The sequence below is a fragment of the Sebastes umbrosus genome, chromosome 12 (genome assembly GCF_015220745.1).
Source record: "Sebastes umbrosus isolate fSebUmb1 chromosome 12, fSebUmb1.pri, whole genome shotgun sequence".
Lineage (NCBI taxonomy): Eukaryota > Metazoa > Chordata > Actinopteri > Perciformes > Sebastidae > Sebastes > Sebastes umbrosus.
This window is the reverse complement of record NC_051280.1, coordinates 25,091,321-25,113,412: the sequence shown is the minus strand read 5'-3', so window position 1 is coordinate 25,113,412 and position 22,092 is coordinate 25,091,321. Positions and strand designations below refer to the sequence as shown.

At 39.6% G+C, this 22,092-nt stretch overlaps 1 protein-coding gene across 2 annotated transcripts in view; it reads right to left on the bottom strand.

Annotated features, from left to right (window-relative positions):
• Nucleotides 1-21,942, bottom strand: part of LOC119498285 (cAMP-specific 3',5'-cyclic phosphodiesterase 4B-like) — a 57,964-nt gene extending 36,022 nt beyond the window's left edge. Inside the window, exons 1-3 of one of the 2 annotated variants that reach the window (XM_037786993.1) lie at nucleotides 21,793-21,942; nucleotides 17,888-17,956; nucleotides 5,270-5,421 (exon numbers count right to left, since the gene is read on the bottom strand). In XM_037786993.1, coding sequence (XP_037642921.1) covers nucleotides 5,270-5,311 — 42 coding nt within the window. In that variant the 5' untranslated portion in view covers nucleotides 5,312-5,421; nucleotides 17,888-17,956; nucleotides 21,793-21,942. Of the gene's footprint in view, nucleotides 1-5,269; nucleotides 5,422-17,887; nucleotides 17,957-21,473; nucleotides 21,492-21,792 lie in introns of those variants that run through there. The other variant, XM_037786994.1, reaches the window with a different exon arrangement.
• Nucleotides 21,943-22,092: the final 150 nt, after the last annotated feature.

The window sequence follows — 22,092 nt, the reverse complement described above, 5'->3', positions numbered from 1 at the left end:
CTTTGTGGGTAAAAAAGGAGATATTTAGGAGGCCAATTTAGCACACATAAACATGACTGTTCTACAGTGAATGTTTAAACTCTAACAATCTGCCTGTCCTGCACATATCCCTGATTTATAAAAGTGCTGTACTGTATATTGGCTACATTTATGTTTTTAAGCTCTTCACTACACAGAGGAAAATTAACAATTTGATCAAAGCCTATTTCAGGCCCTTGACACCTGAGCTGCCAACTGACATATTTATTGAGCAGCGCTGAATATAAATTGTGTGTTTAATGTGTCTGGTTGAGTGTAAGGCGCCCAGGGTGCTTCACTGTAATGACGGGTTGTAAACAAGCCAGGGCACTGAGGAAACGGAGGCGGGCTGCCAGAGCTCGTTCTGCATACATCACCCTCCACTTTATGTTCACGGCGCGCGAGAGTAAATGAAACTCAACCGACAGGCTTCAAATGAACAAGGGAGACGGGGAGGCACGATGATGCCGAGGGGGAAACGGAGGGGCGAGGAATTCCTGGAACACGGCTTTGGCAAACAAGAAAACATTTTTTTCTATGTTGTGTATGTGGCGCAGGAGACGAGACAAAGAAGAGGAGTGTGAACGAAAGAGGTCGACGGCGAGTGAGACGGAGAAAGAGTGAAGCCAGAGTCTTGACAGCTCATCATAATTTAACAAGACTGAGCCTGCACATGATCAAACTACTAATTCTCTTGATTGACAGTATTTACCTAAATGCAGTTACTTGTTGCTAGTACTTATTATAGCCTGACCGGTACTGGATTTTTGAGGCCAATAACAGATATCTTTATTTGGGAGTTTTAAAGATCCCATATATTGACCAATGGTAATTTTCAAAACATGAACAACAATCTTGATATAGATTTTTTTAAAGAGCAAAGCACGACATTTCACAGTTAAAAAAATTAAATAAAAAAAAAAAATCAAAGTATCAGTGCTCTCTTGTGGACAAACTATGTAATGATGATGGCATATACACTAGTACTGATATATATGCAATCTAATATATTGGCTAATATAGTAGTATTTGCCGATTTTTTGGTCTAGCTATACTGTAGTAGGTACCAAGGTTAAAGAGGTACTGCACACCTAAACGTCTTTTTTAAGCTGTAAACTTGACTGATATGAAAATCGGCATTTCATGGGTTGAAAATGGCTCAAAACGCCATCTATTGTTTTAATCAACACTGAAATTTGCAAGACCAATGTGGACATAGCGTCAACTGGTTAGGACTTTACAGTTTACATCCATGTCTGTCCTGAATGTCATCCCTTCATCTTTTTATCCTGTTAGACATTTGTGTTAAATTGTCATAATTAGCATATGAATTCTTGAGTTAGGGCCAAAAACATGGTTTGTGAAGTCACTGTGACATTGGTCTTTCACCAACAAATTCTAATCAGTTCATCCTCGAGTCCAAATGGATATTTGTGCCAAATTTGAAGAAATTCCCTCCAGGCTTTCTGAGATATCGCGTTCATGAGAATGGGTACGGACAACCCGAAAACATCATGCCAATGGCCACAGCTGTTGCCGGCACGGAGGCATAAAAATAATGGTAACGCCCTCTAATCAGAGCACTCACTGAGCAACTCCTGTCCCAGCAGATTAATTAAGCCACCAATTGTTTCAGCTTTAGTACCAAGTACTTATCAAACAGCTGCTAAAATTTAAAAACAAGGACAAGGTAAGAAGTCAAAAAGACCACTGTGAAAAAACATGCACGTCTGTCCTGTTGAGGTGATGCATCCAAAAAAAACTGTAACCAAGTTACATCTTCCAAGGAGCTGTCAGCACTGTCATCTGAAAAATACAACTTTTCACGTCCAAATTGGCTCTTCAGAGAGGACAGACAGATCCTCTCTGAGATTTGATTTGAAAGTGACAGTGCTGCGAGTCCTGTGAGAGATGAGGGTCAAAAGGAAAAATTGCAAAAATCTGAAATGAATGAGTGGGAAAGTGAAGTGAGGCAGAGTGGTGTCACATGATTAGATCTAAGAAATAAACGGAGAGAAGGCACCAGACAGAGAGAGGAAGTCATCCCACCTCCTCCTTCCAGTGAAAGTGATAAGCAGTATTTCGCAGGGACACGCTAATTGGGAAGCAAAGACGATACATGAATGAGGGAGTAATCTGCTCAATGTGATAGAGAGTTTCTGAATGAGAGAGGGGAAAACAGTGAAACAGTAGAGACAGTTAGAAAACACAGACAGGATCTGCCTTCCTTTCTGACTGTCAGTAAACAGCTCTGCTGACTCCTCTGCTCCTTCTAGGAAATACAATTTGTCTGATTTATTGTGCCTGTCTTTTTAAGATAGATTCCTTCTGTCCCAGGGAAAAAAGGGGTGGAAAATAAATCTGGCAGAACATGACTCTGTTCACTGTCCACTTACACAATCACTCTTGTCAAACAAGCGTTATAATCAGAGATCTAAATAGTCTCTTGTCAATATGTCACAGTGTAATCGCTGTTTCGCTGCCAAATTATTTATCAATGTGCATTGATTTGCACCCCTGACATCTGGACATGTAATTCTAGCTCTTTATTGATCCCACGTCTGTGCTCCAAATAGAACTTGGAATGGGAAATACTGCTGATTCATTTTGAGTGCACGACTGTATATAAACCAGGAGTAGGACAAGGATCTTGATAATATTAGAATTCAAAACAACATTAAATTTAGAAACCTGGATGCATCAGATGTGCCGGATATGGCCATAAAAGGACAGGAAACGCGACGAAAGGTAAAACAATGAGTCTGAAATGGAGGTAGTGTATCTCCAGTGTCAAACAGAGGTGGAGTGGGTGTTTTCTCGATGAAGATGAAAGGCCTTTCTTGGCCGCAGAGTCTAAACAACTCCAGCGTTCTCTGGGAGACTTCCAAAAAGCCTTTCTGAAGAAGGTGATATTAATGAGACAGCTTTAGGAGCGAAGCTTTGACAGCATGGCTTGATGTGGTACCTGAATTATTGAATCTAGGAGCCAAAGAAACAAAAAGAGAGTCTGCTTTAATAATTAAGGACATATAGAATGGGAATGAAAGGTGGGAGATGGACACTCGAGGGAGTTGAGGTGTGATATAGCAGACGTCTTTACAGAATCACATTTGACTTTTCTTCGAAATGAAGAATAGTGAGCTTCTATAACTGTGATAAAATACATACATATAATCATACTACTAATGCATTTATATTTGCATCTTGAAATACATAACCATTGTCTTTTTATCGGATTTATTTTTTCTGTGTCTTTGATACTTTTTACTTTCTGCTTTCTGAAAAATGTTATCAATTATTTGTTCTGCTGATTCAGATTTATAGTTCTTTAGTTTGTATTTTAAAATATATTTTAAAGGGATAGTTTGAGTGTTTTGAAGTGGGGTTGTATGAGGTTCTTATCCATAGTCAGTGTATTACCTACAGTAGATGATGGTCGGCACGCCCCCAGCTTGGAGAAACAGACAGGAGTTACCGCACGGAACAGAAAAATCAGTTTAAGTGTACATTTTGTTTTGAATATTTTCACAGGTCTACCTTGCCGACAGCTATACAGCCCATGTTTCCGATGGAGAACTGAGGCCTTTATCTACGCTCTCGACAAAGCAACCAGACTCCATTGCCTTTGGTGAATCTGAACTAACCAAAGTCCCACATTAACACAACCAAACTAACTGATCGAGGCATCAGTAGACCAGCAACCCCCGTGTTCTGCAAGGTCAAATTACTGGGGTTTTTTTCCCAATGGAGTCTGGTTGCTTTGGTTAGAGCATTGATGGATATAACAGCTTCACTTTCCCGTGGGAAAGGGCTGTCTGGCGACAAGGTAAAGCGGTGAAATATTCTAAATATAGCGTACACTTAAACAGATATATATATTTTTTTTATGTGGACCTTTCTTTTAGGGGGCTAAAATACATTTTGCTGCTGCCCTCGTCCACAGCAGTTCATTGCTTTGCTTCCATGCTGGTACTCGTCTGCTTCTCCAAACTGGGGGCGTGCTAACTTCCATCTACTGTAGGTAATACACTGACTATGGATAAGTACCTTATTCAAAGTACCCACTTCAAAACACCAGAACTATCCCTTTAATGTCAGACATTGAATGCCTGTTGATAAACTGTGTAAACACCGAGGGCAATGATAGAAATATGTCCAGGACTTCCAATGTTTTATACCCAACGAAGTCTGGGTATAAGCTCAGACATATTAACAGGCATTATTTTTCCCTAGTGCTATTACAGTGTCTCACATGTAGAGTGGAATAAGCATTTTAGGTGCTGTTAATTGTAGGTTTTCATTTCAAAATGAGGCGCCAGCCTTTTGGAAAATGTGTCGACCATTACCTAAATCACTGCTGGTATGAAAGTAAAAATCACCATTAATCATTCCTGACATTAATGGTGGATTAAACTGTATTTCCTCTATTAAAAGTGAGAAATTAACACCATTAGAGTTTTACTATATTTTTGCAATATCATAAATATTCAGTAACTAGCCAGTCCTGAATTCTATGGGGGGGAGGTTGGAGGGTGATGGAGGCCAGTCACAGCAGGAAAACTTTCATCTTCCAGGATGTAGCTTGGCCTCTGAGCTCCTGTTGGACAATGTCAACGTAAATGATCTGGCCTGCCTGCCCAGTCATAAACACCGGTGGCGTAGAGGAGAAACAGATGGGCCTCTCCGTCAGATCTCTGTCCTTCCTCCTCTAATCCATGTTTCCACACTTAGTCTATGCCCTAAATGTCTCCTGGTGTGAACTGTCTTTTAGCACCTTTCCTCCTCTTCCCGCTCTGCCTCCGTCTAAACTCTGCATCACTCGTCCTCAACTCCCTGTCTCTACTGTATCATCGTCCCAACTCTCTAACACAACACACTGTGTCCTTCACCCCCCCGTCTGTGTTCCAACACACACACACACACACACATCGCTCTCTGCAGCGTGTCCTGCTGGATAGCGGTCTGTTGTGTACAGTACAGTCATCTGTTTATGAGTCACCGACATACTGCACCTTGCTGCCTTTAGTGTATTCCCACTAGAGCTCTCTGTATCTTTGTCCGGGGAGGAAACAGAGGAAGGGCAAACGTTTAAGCACAATTTACAGTAACTGTGCAAACTGCAGAATAAGGCTGTAAACTTTAGAGGCGAGATGCGGGATTTCAGATAAAAGAAATCACGAGTGGCCGTGTAATGAATGCATGGATGGATTCGTGGCTGCACAGATGGGTGGTTGGGAAAATCAATACTTACATCGCCTGGTGTAACCCCCTGTGCACTCCTGCTTTTCTTCATCCTGAGGGATGTTCAGCCAGACTCACTCTCTCTCTCCCCGTCTCTGATCCTCTCTCAGAAAACGCAGCTCTTTCCTGCTTCTCCTGCTCTGGGCAGCCTCACTAGTACGCCTGCACATGGGAGGAATAGAGGAAGGGGAGGGCAGTGATAAAGTAACCAGTTCCACAAGTTATTCTGCCTCCCTCACAATAAACATGTCTGCATTGTTGTCAGACTTACACTATTGTTCTGGCATGGTAATGCAGTACTTTGACAAGTCTGTATTATACAACTTTGACAAAAAAAAGGCAGACATTACATGAACTGTGAAAAAAAACAGAACTGTATGCCTTTGGCTATATTATGTTAGCATTGAAATTGTGAGCATGTTAGCATTTAGCTGAAAGCACCACTGTAGGAGCCTAAATGCAGTTTATTGATGTTGGACTAATCAGCATGCAGATCATCAGTTCATATTTACAGTAATGCAATAAGTTAATTGTTTGATTCCTTGCACTTAAAATTTTAGTGGATAATCCAAAATGCATAAAATATAATTTATATTACATTTGTAATATTTAAGAAGGTGACTGATTGTTGCTTCCTGGTAACTGCACAACTTTAATAGGTGGTAGTCTTGGGGCAGTCAGGCAAGCGGAGAGTGGAGCCACACGTTTTTTGACCTCTCTTTATCTTTAATGATTCTCGCTTGAATTTGGTTTAGTAATTAGATAACTTTGGAAGCCCGAATACTAGTTTTCGGGCTTCGAAGCTTCGATGAGAAATACTCGAAGCTTCGCAGTGCAGCAGGATGACATGTTCTCCTCTATGTCTGTCTCCATCTCCCCCGTTTCAGTGCCCAGGACAGCGCCGCTGACACACTATTGTACACACACGCATCTCTACACACAAGAAACAGCGCTATCCGTCTGAGAATAACTAATAATGATTAATGTTGATGAATATGAATAATGTTTTGGGATTATTCCTCATTTCATGGGATATTTTGGGATTTATACTTTATTATTACATACTTGTATAAAAAAAACAACAACAAAGCATTCAAATACTGATTTGGAGGTCGATTACATGGCTATGGTTGAATCTTCTAAGTATTTGGGTCAGCCCTAGTTGTTTCTACTAAACATTTTCCATTTAACAATAAAAAAAGCCAAACTTCTTAAATGTTAAATGTTGTCTAAACAAAAGCAGCTGTACAAAAACCTAATAAATAAGTAATAAAACTTACAAATCTGACCAAACATTTGATGCCAGCTTTCAATACTTAATACTCTGTACTCTGTGCTACAGACACAGTTCAGTTGGTACAAAAAAATTTGAGGTTCAGCTTTGAGGGTAACAGTGATGTTAAATATATAGGATTTGTAATAAATGTGCTTAAACGTGCAAAAACAAAAACAATGCTCCTCTAACCCCGTTATGTATTACTGCGTAAAACACATGTAATGATTCCGTGAATAAAGGAGTAATGTGATAGCATGTATGTGCCTGAAGGTTTGTTGGCCTGCTTTGAATGCAGCGACTGTACACCCATCAATAATAGAAAGACCACAGCTGGTGGAAAACCACCAAAAGGCAGACATGAGTGTGACTAATCTTTGTGACAGAAATGAATTGACATTTTCCATGTCACTATTGATCACCCCCCCCTCCCATCCCGAGTTCATCCCTTATTTAACAGGCACCGTGTCACACTGTGCCCTTGTTTTAAAGTCAGTGTAGGACTGTCTGTCTGCTGCTGTTGTTGTTGTTGGTGCTTTCCAGGTGCTGCCAAGTCAAGTGGCATGAAAAGAGAATTTCTCAGCTGCTCTAACAACCCAATCTTGTTCGTAGCTTTTCAAACAACATCTATACTGTATGTGTGGCTTCCTGTTGCCCTCCGTTATTGTGGAGAAAGAAAGTGGCATGAGAGGTAAAATGACAGCAGATCACACAGGGCATCTGTAAGATTCAGCAGCTGGTTCAAATCTCAGCAGGAGAGCAAAGTTCTCAATAATGTAGGAGTCTGCGTAGATGTGTCCATTATAGGTTTCACAAGAACACCAGTCAAATTCTTCATACTTCAGGATACAGAGGTTTCAAGTGGATGGTTAGGCTGTGGTGGTTATTGAGTGACCATAACCAGAAAAAGCACTTTAGATAGAAAAATTGAACGTAGAATCAATCAATCAATGTTGTAGACTTAGAGTTATGTATTTCAATTCTAGTAATAGGTTTTCAGAAACCTGTACCGACATAGTCTGACACCAGCTCCTTTAATTAAAAACAGCCTTAAGTTGTTCCTGCTGGGCCTAAGCATCGCAGAATTATGTATTTTTAGGATGTTTTTTAAACTAAAATGTGTTATACAACTAGGCCTACTGTAGCAAACTCCTTTAAAGGAATAACGTTAGGGAGTGTCGGTGTGCGATCGAGAGAGAGAGAGAGAGAGAGAGAGAGAGAGAGAGAGAGAGGACGGTGAGTATGAAGTTAACAGTAACGTTATAGCTGTGAACGAAACCGTGATCTTCTATCATAACAACACCCCAAAATAATGATGTTCATACAAACCTGACAATATAAGGATGATAAATTCTGATGTCATCATGCTAACATACTCACAATGACAGTGTTAACATGCTGATGTTTAGCAGATATGTTTACCATGCTCACCATCTTAGTTTAGCGTGTTAGCATGCCAACATTTGCTAATTCGCACTAAAGAAAAAGGACTGCTGAAGCTGATGGGAATGTCATTAGTTTTGTAGGTATTTGGTCATTAACCAAAGCATTGGATAAGGTGACATTTTCACCTGATGATGGCACTAGATGAAAAGTCAAAGGATCACCAAAGTTATTATGTATCCTCTATGAACCTATATATCTGTAGCATACTTTATCTAGTGTGGCTAATAATGTTCAGATTAAACTTAATAAAACAGGAAACCACTTAGCCTCTCAGAACCAAGGTTCTCCTTCTGTCAAATAAGTGCTTGATCCTCTCAAATAGAACCTTTTCAGAAATACATTTCACAAGAAAATACTGTTCTTGCCATCAGAAAGTTCTTTCAACGTTCCAAAGTGCATGTCATTAGCGTATTAATATCCGTACTGATTGTCCTAACACTCCAAAAGAAAACCTTTGTCCGGTGTCCTTCCCTAAAGGTTAAGCTGTTATCACGGGATGAATGGACCCCGGGGCTGAGAGCTACTTTACCAAAAAAGCACAGAAGACAGATGGTAAAAGGTTATGACAAATCACGTCATGCAAGTTCAGCAATGCTAGGTGTGATCCTCAGGCTATTAGCACAAATCATCAGAGGAAAGGTCCAGAAAAGTCAGTGAGACACTAAGGAGCACTTGCACTATGTACACCATACCTTTTAACGAGTAGTTAGGGGAGTTGTCAGCCTCTGAGAGACCACTTTATTATGAACTCAGGTGGCGTACCCCATTTAATTCTGTGCTTCAAAAGTTAGTTTTCAAAGATTGTAGTATCCCAAGGACTTCGACTAGTGCGAGAAAAACATCACAGTTCCAGCAAGGGATGCATCGATCCGACTTTTTCTGTCTCGATATCCGATCCGGTATCGTATCAGTACATCCCTAGTTCCAGGTAACACAACACAGTGCAACACTGTTCCAAAGCCTGAAACAAATCTGGGACACCTACTCACAAAGACTGCTACTAATGAGTATTTGTTTTTCCCAATCATCAACAACAAAGATACACGCTCTCCTGCGAATGGAACTTTATAGGCACAGCTGCCGTTGCATAATGAAAATCGTAAATAACATCGATTGATGGGTTTCACCATGACGCTGTATTAACCCATTCAGGTCACTTGTGCCTACTCCCTTTTGCGTATTTCAGCTCAACGAGTTAATTAAACTGCCAGCATAGACTTTAATTAATATGTGTGAATGTGTGTGTTTGCAACTAATGATTTTCATTATCCATTTATCTGCTGACTATTAATTGTTGTGCCTATAAAATGTTAAAAAAAGAAAAGGCCATTAGACTGTCTCAGAGCCCAAGGTGACATCTTCAAATTGCTTATTTAGCTCAGCCAACAGTCAATATTAAAATGTATAATGATGTAAAACAGAGAAATAATGAAAATCCTTCTGCTCGAGGTGGCTGGAACCAGAAACTTTTGAGCATTTTTGCTTTATGAAAAAATTAAATGATTATCAATTGTCAAATAATTTCCTGTCAACTGACTAATCAATTAATTATCAAATCATTTCAGTGCCACTACTTTATAAATCTCTACATTTGTAGCGCACTGTCTGGATATACATATTGTAGCACCGATACTCATATTGCACTGGGCTGACTAATTGCTTGCTTTTCATCATTTTGAATAAAGTTCTGTGTTTATACAGTACATTTCAAACACGTTTGGAATATATATACAGTGGAAACCGCTTATAGTGATCACGGTACAGTGATCAACCGCTTAAATGGATCAAAAAGCTTGGGATGGAATCATTCCTACACAAATACTGTTTAAATAATTCACTTATAGTAATCAAATAGTCCACTTATGGTATTTACTTTGGGCCTTTTCATACATGAGAACATATGGAAAACATTTTAAAACTATGTTAGACTAACGTAAATGGAATTTTCTTTTATTTTTTACTTTACTCTCTGGATACTTTGCCTTACTGTTGGCTTTCCGGCTGTATACCTGAGGCTGGCGCTGCCTGCACATTGATATCATAACAGGAAAAGGTATTTCTCTGAATGAAAAACGAATGCACACGGGGAAAGCCCACTTGTCAAGTTGATTGATAATGCCTGGTCATGTAATGCCCCCAAAGTGAAACATCGCTGATCCGGCAGCACATTCAACCGTTGCCCGTCTCCCTCCATGCGGGTGAGTGAGCGATCAAGGTGCCCCGGCAAAGGGGCGCCGTTCATCTGCATGCACGCTCGTGATGCAGAGCCGGCAAAAAAAACAGCAATTCCTCATCCTCGGTGAGGGAAAAGGCAGCATTGGCAGCGAGCCAGTAAATAGCAAAGCCGTCGGTTTTATAACTTCATGTAATAAATATACGAATGTCAGTTAGGTGATAATCTTTATGAGAAATGATAAGTTGGAAAATTTGGTTATAATAATCATTTGCTTATAGTGATCAATTTGACCTGAACAGATGTGATCACTATAAGCTGTTTCCACTGTATGCATGTATAAATAATTATATTTATTTTAGGGAAGACTGACAGCACATGGTTGAGCACTTTGAAAGGGAAAAATCAGTGATCACTTTGAAGTTCTTTATCTACAAGAAATCTGCAAGTGCATCCAAGTAAAAAACATCTTCCAAGTAAGCCCCTTAAAAGAAACTAAATGTTTGTCACAAAATAAAAACTGTTCTCCTGCTATCAGCACTTCAGTGAAAAGGTCAGGGCTCTGTGAATACATCCAGGGAAGGAATGAGCCAGAGACTCTGAGGGGCATTAAAACCTAAAACCCAGGAGATCTCTCGAATCAAAGAAGATCATTAGAGAAAAGACACTGGATTAGAGGAAAGAGAAACAAGCTTCAAGTAACCGCTCATCTCTGTAACCCCAGCGATAGGTCATCCCCATTGTGGCTGCCTGTACCTCTACAAATAATTGATTGTTGATGTGAAGCAGGCAACAGAATGCACGGTCATGAGGCAGCACTCGACATGTAGATTGTAAGGATGCAGCTTGGATTTTGAAGAGAACACCAGGGATCGTTGTGCCAGGCGAATACCATCTTGTTTAATTTATAACTCAAGGACAAAGCAAAGGCCGTGGACGTACTTTACTTTAAAGCTATCATCTCTTCCATTAAACATGGATGCTTAAAGTATGAGTTAAGTATCTATGAGTACAGCATTTTGACTCTGGGCACACTAGAGAGAAAACGCTCTGCAGCAGATTAATTGCATCATCTTCTTCCAAGAACACCAGACACATAGCACGGTATGGTGGGTACTGCTGAAAGGATCAATTTATTAGTGGATTGACAGAAAATAAATTGGTAATAGGGCGGTCACAATGTCAGATTTGTTATTACACGATTATTGTGGCCAAAATAATTCACAACAATATTATTGAGATATCTATAGAAATAAAATAATGGAATGAATAATGCATTACACTCAAAATACGAGTTTAGGGAGGTAGAGAGAGAGAGAGAGAGTCTGTAACCATAAGTGTATATATAAAATATTATATTATTTACATGATATTATCGTGTATTTTTAACCTGATATCAATATTTCATTTTTACATAACAGTTATCATCAATACTGGTACATTGCGACCCATAATATCATTTAAGTCATTCATTAAACCTAAATGCCAAATATTTACTGGTTTCAGCTTCTAAAATGTGAATATTTCACATTTTTGTAAACTGTATATTTTGGGCTTTGTGCTGACAAAAAAAAGCTTTTAAAAGACACCACCTTGGGCTCTTGGGTTATAGACGTTCCACTTTTTTCCAATACTGTATTTTATAGACCAAATAATTAATTAATAAATCCCAAAAATAAATAACCGACAGACTGATACATAATTAAAATAGCCATGTGGTTAGTGTGTTTAGTTATTTTGTGTGAAGAGTGGTTTTCCCATTGGTGCTATGGTTTCCTGCCACGGTCCACAGATGTGTACATTAAGTGTGAATGGGCTTGTCGGTGTGATAGACTAGTGACCTGTTCAGATCCTTTTTGCCCTGTATGCTGGAAGACATCAGCCTTCCACCACCATTGGCCCTGAACAAGAATAAGTAGGTACAGAGTAGGGCTACAACTAATGACTATTTTCATTGTTGATTATTTTCTTGATTAGTTGTTTGGTCTACAAAATGTTAGAAAATGGTGAAAAATGTTGATCAGTGTTTCACAAAACGACGTCCTCAATGTCTTGTTTTGTCCACAACTCAAAGATATTCAGTTTACTTTCATAGAGGAGTTAAGAAACCAGAAAATATTCATATTTAAGAAGCTGGAATCAGAGAAGTTCGACTTTTTTTTTTCTTAATACATGACTCAAACCGATTAATCAATTATCAAAATAGTTGGCAATTAATTTAATAGTTGACAACTACTCAGTTAATCGTTGCAGTTGCATTGAAGGTATCCGTTATAAATGGCACTCATCTACTATCATCCAACACAATCTTAATGCTCTGACAGCATGTTCTGTAAATGGACAATTCACAATGCTATCATGACAACCAATGTTTACACTTTTGTCACCTAATTTATATCTGACATCAGCAGGGCTGCATTCTCACCGGCAGCAGTGAGAACCTTTGCCCATCTGACCAGTCAATCTATGTCACACAGCGTCCGTGCACAATGGAGAGCTGTGGAGGGCGCGTCAGTAGCTGTCATACATTTAAAAAAAAAAAAAAAAAAAAAAAAAAAAAAAAAAAAAAAAAATCGCTGGACGCCCACACAAAGGTAGCTTTTGTGGCGCCTAAACAACGGAGACTCAAGAAATCCTGCATGGAACTGTGTTAATATTACGATCCCTTACTCTGTAGTCCAACAATGAGAGCTTTCAGCCATCTGTGTGCTGCAACCAGAGTTAAGTTTACAGTGGTCACTCATTAAAACCCACAGAAGTCAGATTTACTGTTGAATTAAGGCAACATTAGGAACAAAAATCAAATACCATACAGTACTATGCACTTATTGAGCAAATTGATTTTACTTACCAGGTTTTGACCCATTCAGTGGAAAACTAAATCTGTATTTCTATATAACAATCAAATTGCAAGTGCTAAAAGGAGAAGTATGCAGCACTGGTCACAAGACACGACAGCTGTTGACAAGTACAGCAGGTCCTGTGTGTCGGTTGGGCCTGCCCACTGTCAGTCAATCAAAACAAACACCACACCCAGCTTTATAGAGTGGTGTAGGAATGATTCCTGAAACCCGGATATGAGTCCGCATATCTCGCTTTGAAGTTAATGGATGTTTGAGTTTATTAGGGTGGGGCAGTAGCTCAGTCCGTGGGGGCTTGGCTTGGGAACCACACGGATCAAGTACAGACTGTGAACTGGTAGCTGGAGATGTGCCAGTTTGCTTTGTGGGCACTGTTGAGGTGCCTTTGAGCAAGGCACTGGACCCCCAAACTGCTCCTCTATACTGCTGTACAGTAGCTGCCCACTGCTGCCAATACTGGGATAAGTTAAATGCAAAGACTAAATGTCACTGTGTGCTGTGCTGTGTGCAATACAATGTGTGACAATAAAAGCTGTTTCGCATTTATCAGGGTGATGCTAACTTCCCGTTTGGTCTACAAAAATACGTCATCCCTGCACCACTCTATTCATAGATCGGAAACTGCAATTTGAACACTGATAACACTACTGATAGCATCACTCTTCTACTCCAGTTTGAAAAAAAATGCTTTTCAGTCACTGATGTTCAGTGTCCATGCCTTCGTTTTAGACATTGAGCTAAAGTGACCAAATAAAAGAGATCTTGTTTATATACATCTCAGATATAATAGATTCTCCTTCTGACCGTGGTAATAAATGCTGTGGCTCTCACTGAAAGGACTGAAACACGGCTCATTAAGCTGAAATACAGTTCATCGAGGTCAAAATCACCATCCCACTTTATATTTAGTTCAAAGACAAGACTTCAGTATTTCATCATATTGCATCAACACTGGAATCATTTTACTGATAGCACGAAACATGTTATTGTCTATTTGTCATTTATAATCTTTCAGAAATGTAGCTGTAAAGAAAATCACTGTTGACAATCCCTCAAAGCAAATAGAGGAAAAACTTGTCTCTTTTGGCTCCCGGGTTATAGATTGAGCCGCCTGAAGCAGAAAGTCTTCAAATTCACGGTCTTCTTTTGATTAAATGGTCACAAGGTACTTACATTATAACAGCACAGGTGGTGTGAAAAACGGTGCATGTTGTATTGCTGTCATTACTCTATTTACCATGATACGGTGGTGCGCAGCCTTGTGTTTAATTGGTTTTTGGATATGCTCTATGAAAAGTTCTTTTAAATGTAGCAGCTGCAGACAACAGAAAACACATGTTAGATGAATGGCCAGGAGGCTACATGCTAATTTATTATTGCGCATAATGCAAATCACACCTGCAGCCACACTGCATCCCTCCTATTTTATGGCTATGGCTGAACATAGATTACAAATTGGCAGCTATGGATTCCCAACTGAATTTGATTTAAAAGAAAAATATGTGACACGAGGATATGAACACACTTTACATTTACATCTACATGGACAATTTATATGATATACAAACAAACGCCTCGGGATCCCCCAGTCATAGCTGGTTAATGTTGCCCGGGAAAGAGAAGTTTGGGGTCCCCTGCTGGAGCTGTTGCCCCCGCGACCCGACCCCGGATAAGCGCTTGAAGATGGATGGATGGACAAACAAACATTACTCATAAGCTGAGCTATTAGGCTGCTAATATACTATATGAGCAAGTGACCTTCACAGACTCTACTGGGTATTCACTGGGTGTCAGTTTTTTACTTCCCGACATTTTGTGCTAAAAGTCTCCAAGTCCTATCTGGGCGACGACAACCCTCCATCTTAATGTAATTCATACAGCACAGAATATGATACCAATCAATATTTAGGCTGCAATAAGTTTTAAGGCAAACACTTTTCTAATCTTATCCCTCCTTCCCACACTGTTTGCGTGGGCATGTCCTACACAAAGCAGTGGATGCACTTCATGCAGGTGTCAGACTTGCAATAATAACAACCATAGAATAATATTTACATTCTAGCTTATTGAAATTATTAGAACTACAACACAAAGAGGGACAGACAAAGTTCTAGATTACAAACATGAAAAATATGAGTTCACCAGCTTCTTTCCATTAAAGTAGAGCTGAAGAGTTTAGTTGATCCACTGATTAGTTGAATTAAAGATCAAGATATTTGCAAGGACTGTGCAAATAATCAAATTTAAATTACGATTTTGGCTTCCAACGATTATGAAAACACGCCAATTGACAAAATAATTATTTTGACGCATTCCGTTTCGCAAGGACGCTCTCGTTTTGTCTTTTGTTATAAATCCAGTGCATCACTTTCCTTTACAGCGGTGTGCTCTCGCTCCGCTCGGCGGGTCAGGGATGGCCACTTGGCACTTGGGACCTCTCCCCGGCGCTGGCTTGCCCTCGTCGGGCGCATTTCCTCCGTAGTGGTGCACCGCGACCGGCTCTAGCTCAGCTTGGAAAGGCCCGGGGTGAAGGTGGCATCAGATTGATGCATTTAACTTTAAAATGTAGGCTACAACATTTTCTTTCTAAATGCATGATGTTTCCAAAGTAATTGAGTAATCGTGTAAAATAATCGTGATCTCAATATTGACCAAAATAATTGTGATTATGATTTTTGCCATATTCAAGCAGCCCTAATAGTTGCAGATTAATTTGTTAAATCAAAATAAAGTGCTAACGTGAAGCAAAACTGTCAAAGTTCATTTAACTCTCAGAATGTAAACGTCAACATGATTTCTTCTATCATGTAATTTAAGTTGACACCTATCAAACATCCTTCAACAGTTTTATATTGTTTTTAACACTCACCCCATATTAGCTCTATGACTGGAATAAAGAGCCAGACACTTGTCAGCTTGGATTACAAATCAAAAACGGTCACAATGGAAACTTTGCCATTTGTATTTGCATGCAGTGCCGTGCAGCAGATTCCAGCAGAAAGGAACTTTTGAGACGGGTGAAGGCTGAGAGGAGTTTGTTGAGGAGGGAGAGAAACAACACACCAATTTGTGGCAGCTGAAAGATGACGTCAGCGTAGAGGCCACATGCAGGGAACCCACTGCCCTACTGTACAGACAGAAAGAGAGAGACAGAGAAAGACTGGGAGGGCCAGACTCTGTGAGCCTGTTGCCACTGGGCCACATGTCACAAGACCCTTTTAGGATGGTTCTGCTGTCACACCATGTTTGTCATGCTGGCGTTGTCAATATCATCCAAAGTCAAGTCATGAAAATGTCGCTCTTTCAATCTCAAAGTACAAAAACTGGCCGAAGCAGTCTTATTTCCAGCTTTGTTGTCTTACAAACGGTCTTAATTGGTTTAAAATGTAGCAAACAACTGTAATAATTTGTTCATATTCAGCATTCATCCCCGATAATATAATTTTTCCTTTCGTATAATTAGATGAAAGAGGTGTATAAATGCTCATGAGCTTTTAGTGCTGACGTGCTACTGCGTTAGTCAGAGACCCTATCAAACCCATTTAAGAGAAAAAGAAAGAAATGAGGAAATAATTAGTGGGCCAGGACAGGACATATGGCAACTGTGACTCTGGATGAGTCACTGTTTGATTGGAGTTGCTGTAAAAGCCCAATAATTAGGAGGGAGTGCCATTCTGTCAAATTCAAAACACCCACACACACACACACATAAACTAATTACCCCATCGTAGGCAAGTCACCCAATTTAACATCCGTTGGAGGTATTGTGATTGAAGTACCGTCTGTGTCAGCACTTCATCAGTTATCCATTCACAAGACTAAACTCTCCATCACCAGCTACAGTGATTAAAGCTTTTAGGGTGAATCATAACAAATGGCTTGGAGAGTAAGGAGGTAACAGAAGGTTTGGCATAGTCTGCAGGATTTGGGGCACAGAGGGGGCCTTTGGAGAGTGTCACCAGCTGGCAAACTCCATGTCAACATGGCTGTAAAGCCTTCAGATGACAGCTGAGACAGAAATTAATCAGTCTTGGGGATACTGGAGGTTGAAGTGAACAAATGATATGATCCACCACCTCCTACACACAGGGTGTGTGTGACTGGTTGGGTCTATGAACCCTGAAAGACCCCATACTGTACACCCACCACCTCCTGTGGACCACTTGTATCTGTGTCAGTATCTATATTAAGGCTGCAAGGGCTTGTTCCAATCACATTTATACAAATATGCAAGGATTCAAATGGCCAGAATGATCCAAAATCGTTACACCACCTTTGATTAATAAGTAAATAAATCTGATTGCCAATTTATACATAATAATGTCAAGATAGTTAATTTTTTATGTGCTGCAACCTGGCGTTCCCTTCAGCTGATGCCAATAGACATACTCACTTAACAAATCAGAACGTAATGTCACCCCACAGTCATTTTTCCCCGCTGCACCACTACACCAGACCTTACTGGGAATACCCGTTGGAAGTGAGCCGTAAGCAAGACGTGAGCGGCGACTACCATAGCGAGTGAGGGGAATCTGCCTGTAGTGAAACAGACAAGGTGAGCTCACAGACAGACTTGATCGATCAATGTAGATAAGGTTAATAATTTCTAAACAAAAAACGTTTCAAATATTCAGTATCGATGTACCAATAAAAAGCTACAAAGGATTATGTTTAATAGAGACCAATGAACTGTACTGCAGACTTACTGTGATTTTTTTTCAGCCAATAGCTCCATTATACATAGAAAAATAACCTCTTCTGCTAGAAAACCAATAAAGAAATCTTATACACTACTTAGTCAGCAACGAGACTTACAGTAAGAAACTGACTCTGACCACAACATTCCCACCCAGACACTATAAAAAGTGAACTCACGGCTGAAGCTCTTCTCCTTGAGCCAGTGGTGAGAGGATGGGCGGGAATTCACGTCAGCAGACTGTCGGCCTGAAAGACAAACAGTGTATGAATTACAAATTTCACAGATCACATATCACAGCAAAAAACTGAAATGTGATTGCTCAGCAACAAGGACTCCTGACAATATCACAATCTAAGGCGCAACATATTTCCCTCCAACAAGCATAGAAAGGGGAACAGAGATATTTATGATTTTACAATTGTAAATAGTAGATGTATAAATTAACTTTTGATGAGTCAGAGTTGAAGTAAAAGTGTGAAACTAGAACAGTGGAAGCCCTGAGAAGTTGCTGCGCTCCTCCTCTTCACAGGAATTTGCACAATTGCTACAGCTCTCTAAATGCATGACTGTTATTTCAATCACAGTTCAGATTACCATCCAACACATAACACACACCGGAAACACTCACATACAATGCTTTCGGTATTCATAATCAGCTGGGGTTTTTTTTTTTTAAATCACAGTTCCCATTATGACAAACACTCACTCATTCTGCTAACCTAACTTCCTAGCGCAGACACGGCGTGTATTCATCGTCAGCTGGAAGCGGAACATCAGTGTTCAGCAACAGAAAAGGCAGTATAGTAACTAGTAAAGCCACCAAGCAGCCAGTAAGTGAGTCATCAGTCTGGTAGCCAAAGCCCCTTTTGACAAGAAGCTTGATGTATGTGCCCTGTTGTTTCAGCACGGACTGAGAATAAAAGGACAGTGGCCGGCTGAGTACACACCACATGACTGGCGCACTATACACAAATGCAAATATGCAGCTATGAACTGGGCTTAAAATGGAAGTGCACCTATCTCTTCCTAAAATTTAACCTGAGAGTACATCACACCAGTGAAAAGTCACAACTGTGGCATGATGGAAGAGCTTGTGTGATGCCAAACCATTTCACAGCTCTAAAAATGATTTTAAAAAGATAAATAATACTCTAGGGTTGAATCAATGTTATGTTTTTTTAATTCTTATGTTTTGGAACTGAAATAAAGCTTATTCTAAAAAAAGGGTAGACAGTCAAATATATGCTGTTAGCGCAACAAAACTCCTGTCTCAAGATTGTAAAGACCCTTCACATCTGTGCTCATTAGCAGATGTTCAGGCCCAGTAGAGTTGGAATATTATAGTAGTGGAGACATTGGGATGGAGGTAACGCCGTCCATGTGACCAGGCAGAAATAAACTACACACTTCCTTCTTACTGTAACAGTGAGGAAGCTTCATGGTTCTGCTTCTCCAAATCATTCTGCACAGAAGCCCACATGATGCTCATAAATACAAACATGAAACATTGTAAGACTCAAAAAGAAATTAAGTTTGAATGTTAACACGTGACACTGAAAAAAAAAGGATGTGTTTATTTTCACTATCGGGCTGTACTTCACCAAAGAAAGTCTTAGTTGACTAACAGTCATGCGATTTTGTTGACTAATCGATTAGTTGAGTTTCCCCCCAAAGAATACTACGAAAGCACCACTTTAAATCTTGTGTTTACCAGAGATGTGCTCATACGTTTTTTTTATAAATAAGTAATTCAGCATGAGAAAAAAAAAAGCATAAAAAAAACAACTAATCGAGTAAAGAAATTAGTTAAACTATTAGTTTAAACTAGTTAAACAACCAATTAGTCGACTAAAGGACTAAGATGGGGCAGCCCTAGTTCAATAACACATTTTTAAGGAATATGTGAAGAATTTTTGACATTTTCTGCTCTTAGTTTTTTCAACTGCTCTAAGAATACCGAACATTTATTGTGAATACTATATTTAGACATGAAAAAATGAGTTTCACATCCCCATTTCAGCTTAACTGATACTTTAGCACACACATTTTTGTGCTTATTTTACCTATGTAAAAACAGGACAAATCATGTGCCCTTATGCAGCAAGCAATGGCTACTTTTGTGCCACTGTGGAACAATTTGGTTTTCTCTAGAACTGCAACGATAAAATCGATTAGTTATCAACTATTAAATTAATCGTCAACTATTTTGATAATCGATTAATTGGTTGGTTTGAGTAATTTTTTTAAGAACAAAAAAAAAAGTAAAAATTCTCTGTTTCCAGCTTATTAAATGTGAATATTGTCTGGTTCTGTTACTCTTCTCTGACAGTACTTAGGCTTTGGCAACACTGATCGACATTTTTCACCATTTTCTGACATTTCATAGACCAAACACCTAATTGATTAATCGAGAAAATAATCAACAGATTAATCAACAATGAAAATAATTGTTTGTTGCAGCCCAATTTGAATGTTGCACTTATTGTGAATACTACAATTAGACAAAGAAAATGATCAGCTACACATCCTTATCCCAGCTTTTTCAGCTTGACTGATACCTTAGCACGCATATACTTTTGTGCTCATTTTATCTACATAAAAACACAACAAAGCACGTGCCCTTATGCAGCAACTTTTGTGCCACTGGAACGGTTGGTTTTCTCAGTACATTACCTTACTTAATGTACAGTATGACCCCTGTGCTGGATGTCAAATGATTGATTGTGTATGTGTATAGCTGGCAAACCGTAGCCTTTAATCTAAGTTTGAAAGGTTCAGCACAAACAATCACTAACATGGAGATGATGAATACAACACTGTTACAATCCCCCCCAGTCTCCCCTCTTACCTAACCTATAAAAAGGTCACTATTGAGTCTCTTTATTGATACAAGTCAAACGCATTAATTCCCAACAGAAATATGATGTTGATTTCTCCTCTAGGGTGAAATAAAGGGCCTAACTAGTGCCATCTATTTTCTGGAAATCAATGGGTTGACCTCATTTAACTGAGACTTCATTTGCTAAATGGACAGTGATTGATTGTGTAATGGCATATAAACACTACCCACAGTCCCCTCCATTGTCTCTCCATTTATACAAATATTCACTTTTTTCCCCCCACCACCCACAACCTTAATTCAAGATTCAAGCCCTTTATTGTCATTGTGCAGTACAAGAAAATTAGATTGTGACAATCCAATAGGTGCTAATGAAAAGATAATACAATAAAGAAAAAGAGGTAGTGCAATATAAATATAAAAAATATAAAAGATAATAGAATATAAAATATAAAAATACAATATGTACATTGATGAGATGACAGTTTTGCCAGATTACAGTTTTGCCAGATTAATGCACAAAGTGTCCGTCAGATAATTATATAATTATTGCATAATAATTGTCCCAAACTCAAATAGATTTCATTATAATAACACATCTTCCTCTGTAGTGAGAGAAAAACACTAAGTGTGAATGTCTTTTATACCTTGTCTGACCTCACAACCATCACCACCACCTCCACCATACTTCATGGAAAAAGTGCCCTAAACATGAGTGTAGGCTGTCTCCAGAGCAGCACATCACTCTTTTCAGAAATGTCTCTCCATCTAGACACCCGCTGAATAAAACTGAACAAGTCGGCTGACAAAAGGAAGCGAAGATGCCCACAATGCAAAGTCCTGAGAGAGAGAGATGAAGAGCACAGCAGCCTACGTACAGACAGTCAAGAAGAAGCCTACGTGATGTGACTGAATCAAAAGACCTTTTTCAGTGGAAACTCAAGATTCCCTTCACTGCCTCATGTTTCCTCGAAAATAGCTTCTTGTGCAGCTCAAATGAAACCTGAGCATCCTGAAACACCATTTTTTTTTTGCAAAGAAATACCTTAATATTTAAGCTATTTTAGCATGATTTACTTTAGATGGATAATATGGCAAAACTTTCAACGGTTTTTAAGCTAGCTTTACCCACGTGTTAACACGATAATGTGGATAAAAGATGGATAAATATATATATTTTTTTTCCTTACTAATTAAGGAGCATTATCTCTTTCTGACAGGGCGGTCACATGCAGTTCTTACCGGTTGTTTATCCTCTCTGCGGTGGTTTGTTGTTGTGGTTGTGGTACTCTGACTGACTGTGTTCTCTCCTCCTGGTTCTCTGCCGCTCGCTCTCTTCCTAACAGCACGCGCCCCCTTTTTATATCACGTTCCATTTGTGCCATTCGCGCTCGTTCCCCTTCCCGAACCCGCGAGCGCATCGATTGGCTTTGACACCGACGACGCAGATCCTTCCGTTTACCCAATGGCTGCCAGCAAGCACCGCCCAACCTCCCTCCCCTCCTCTACTGCGTCCATTTGACTCCCAGCCAGAGAGGAGAG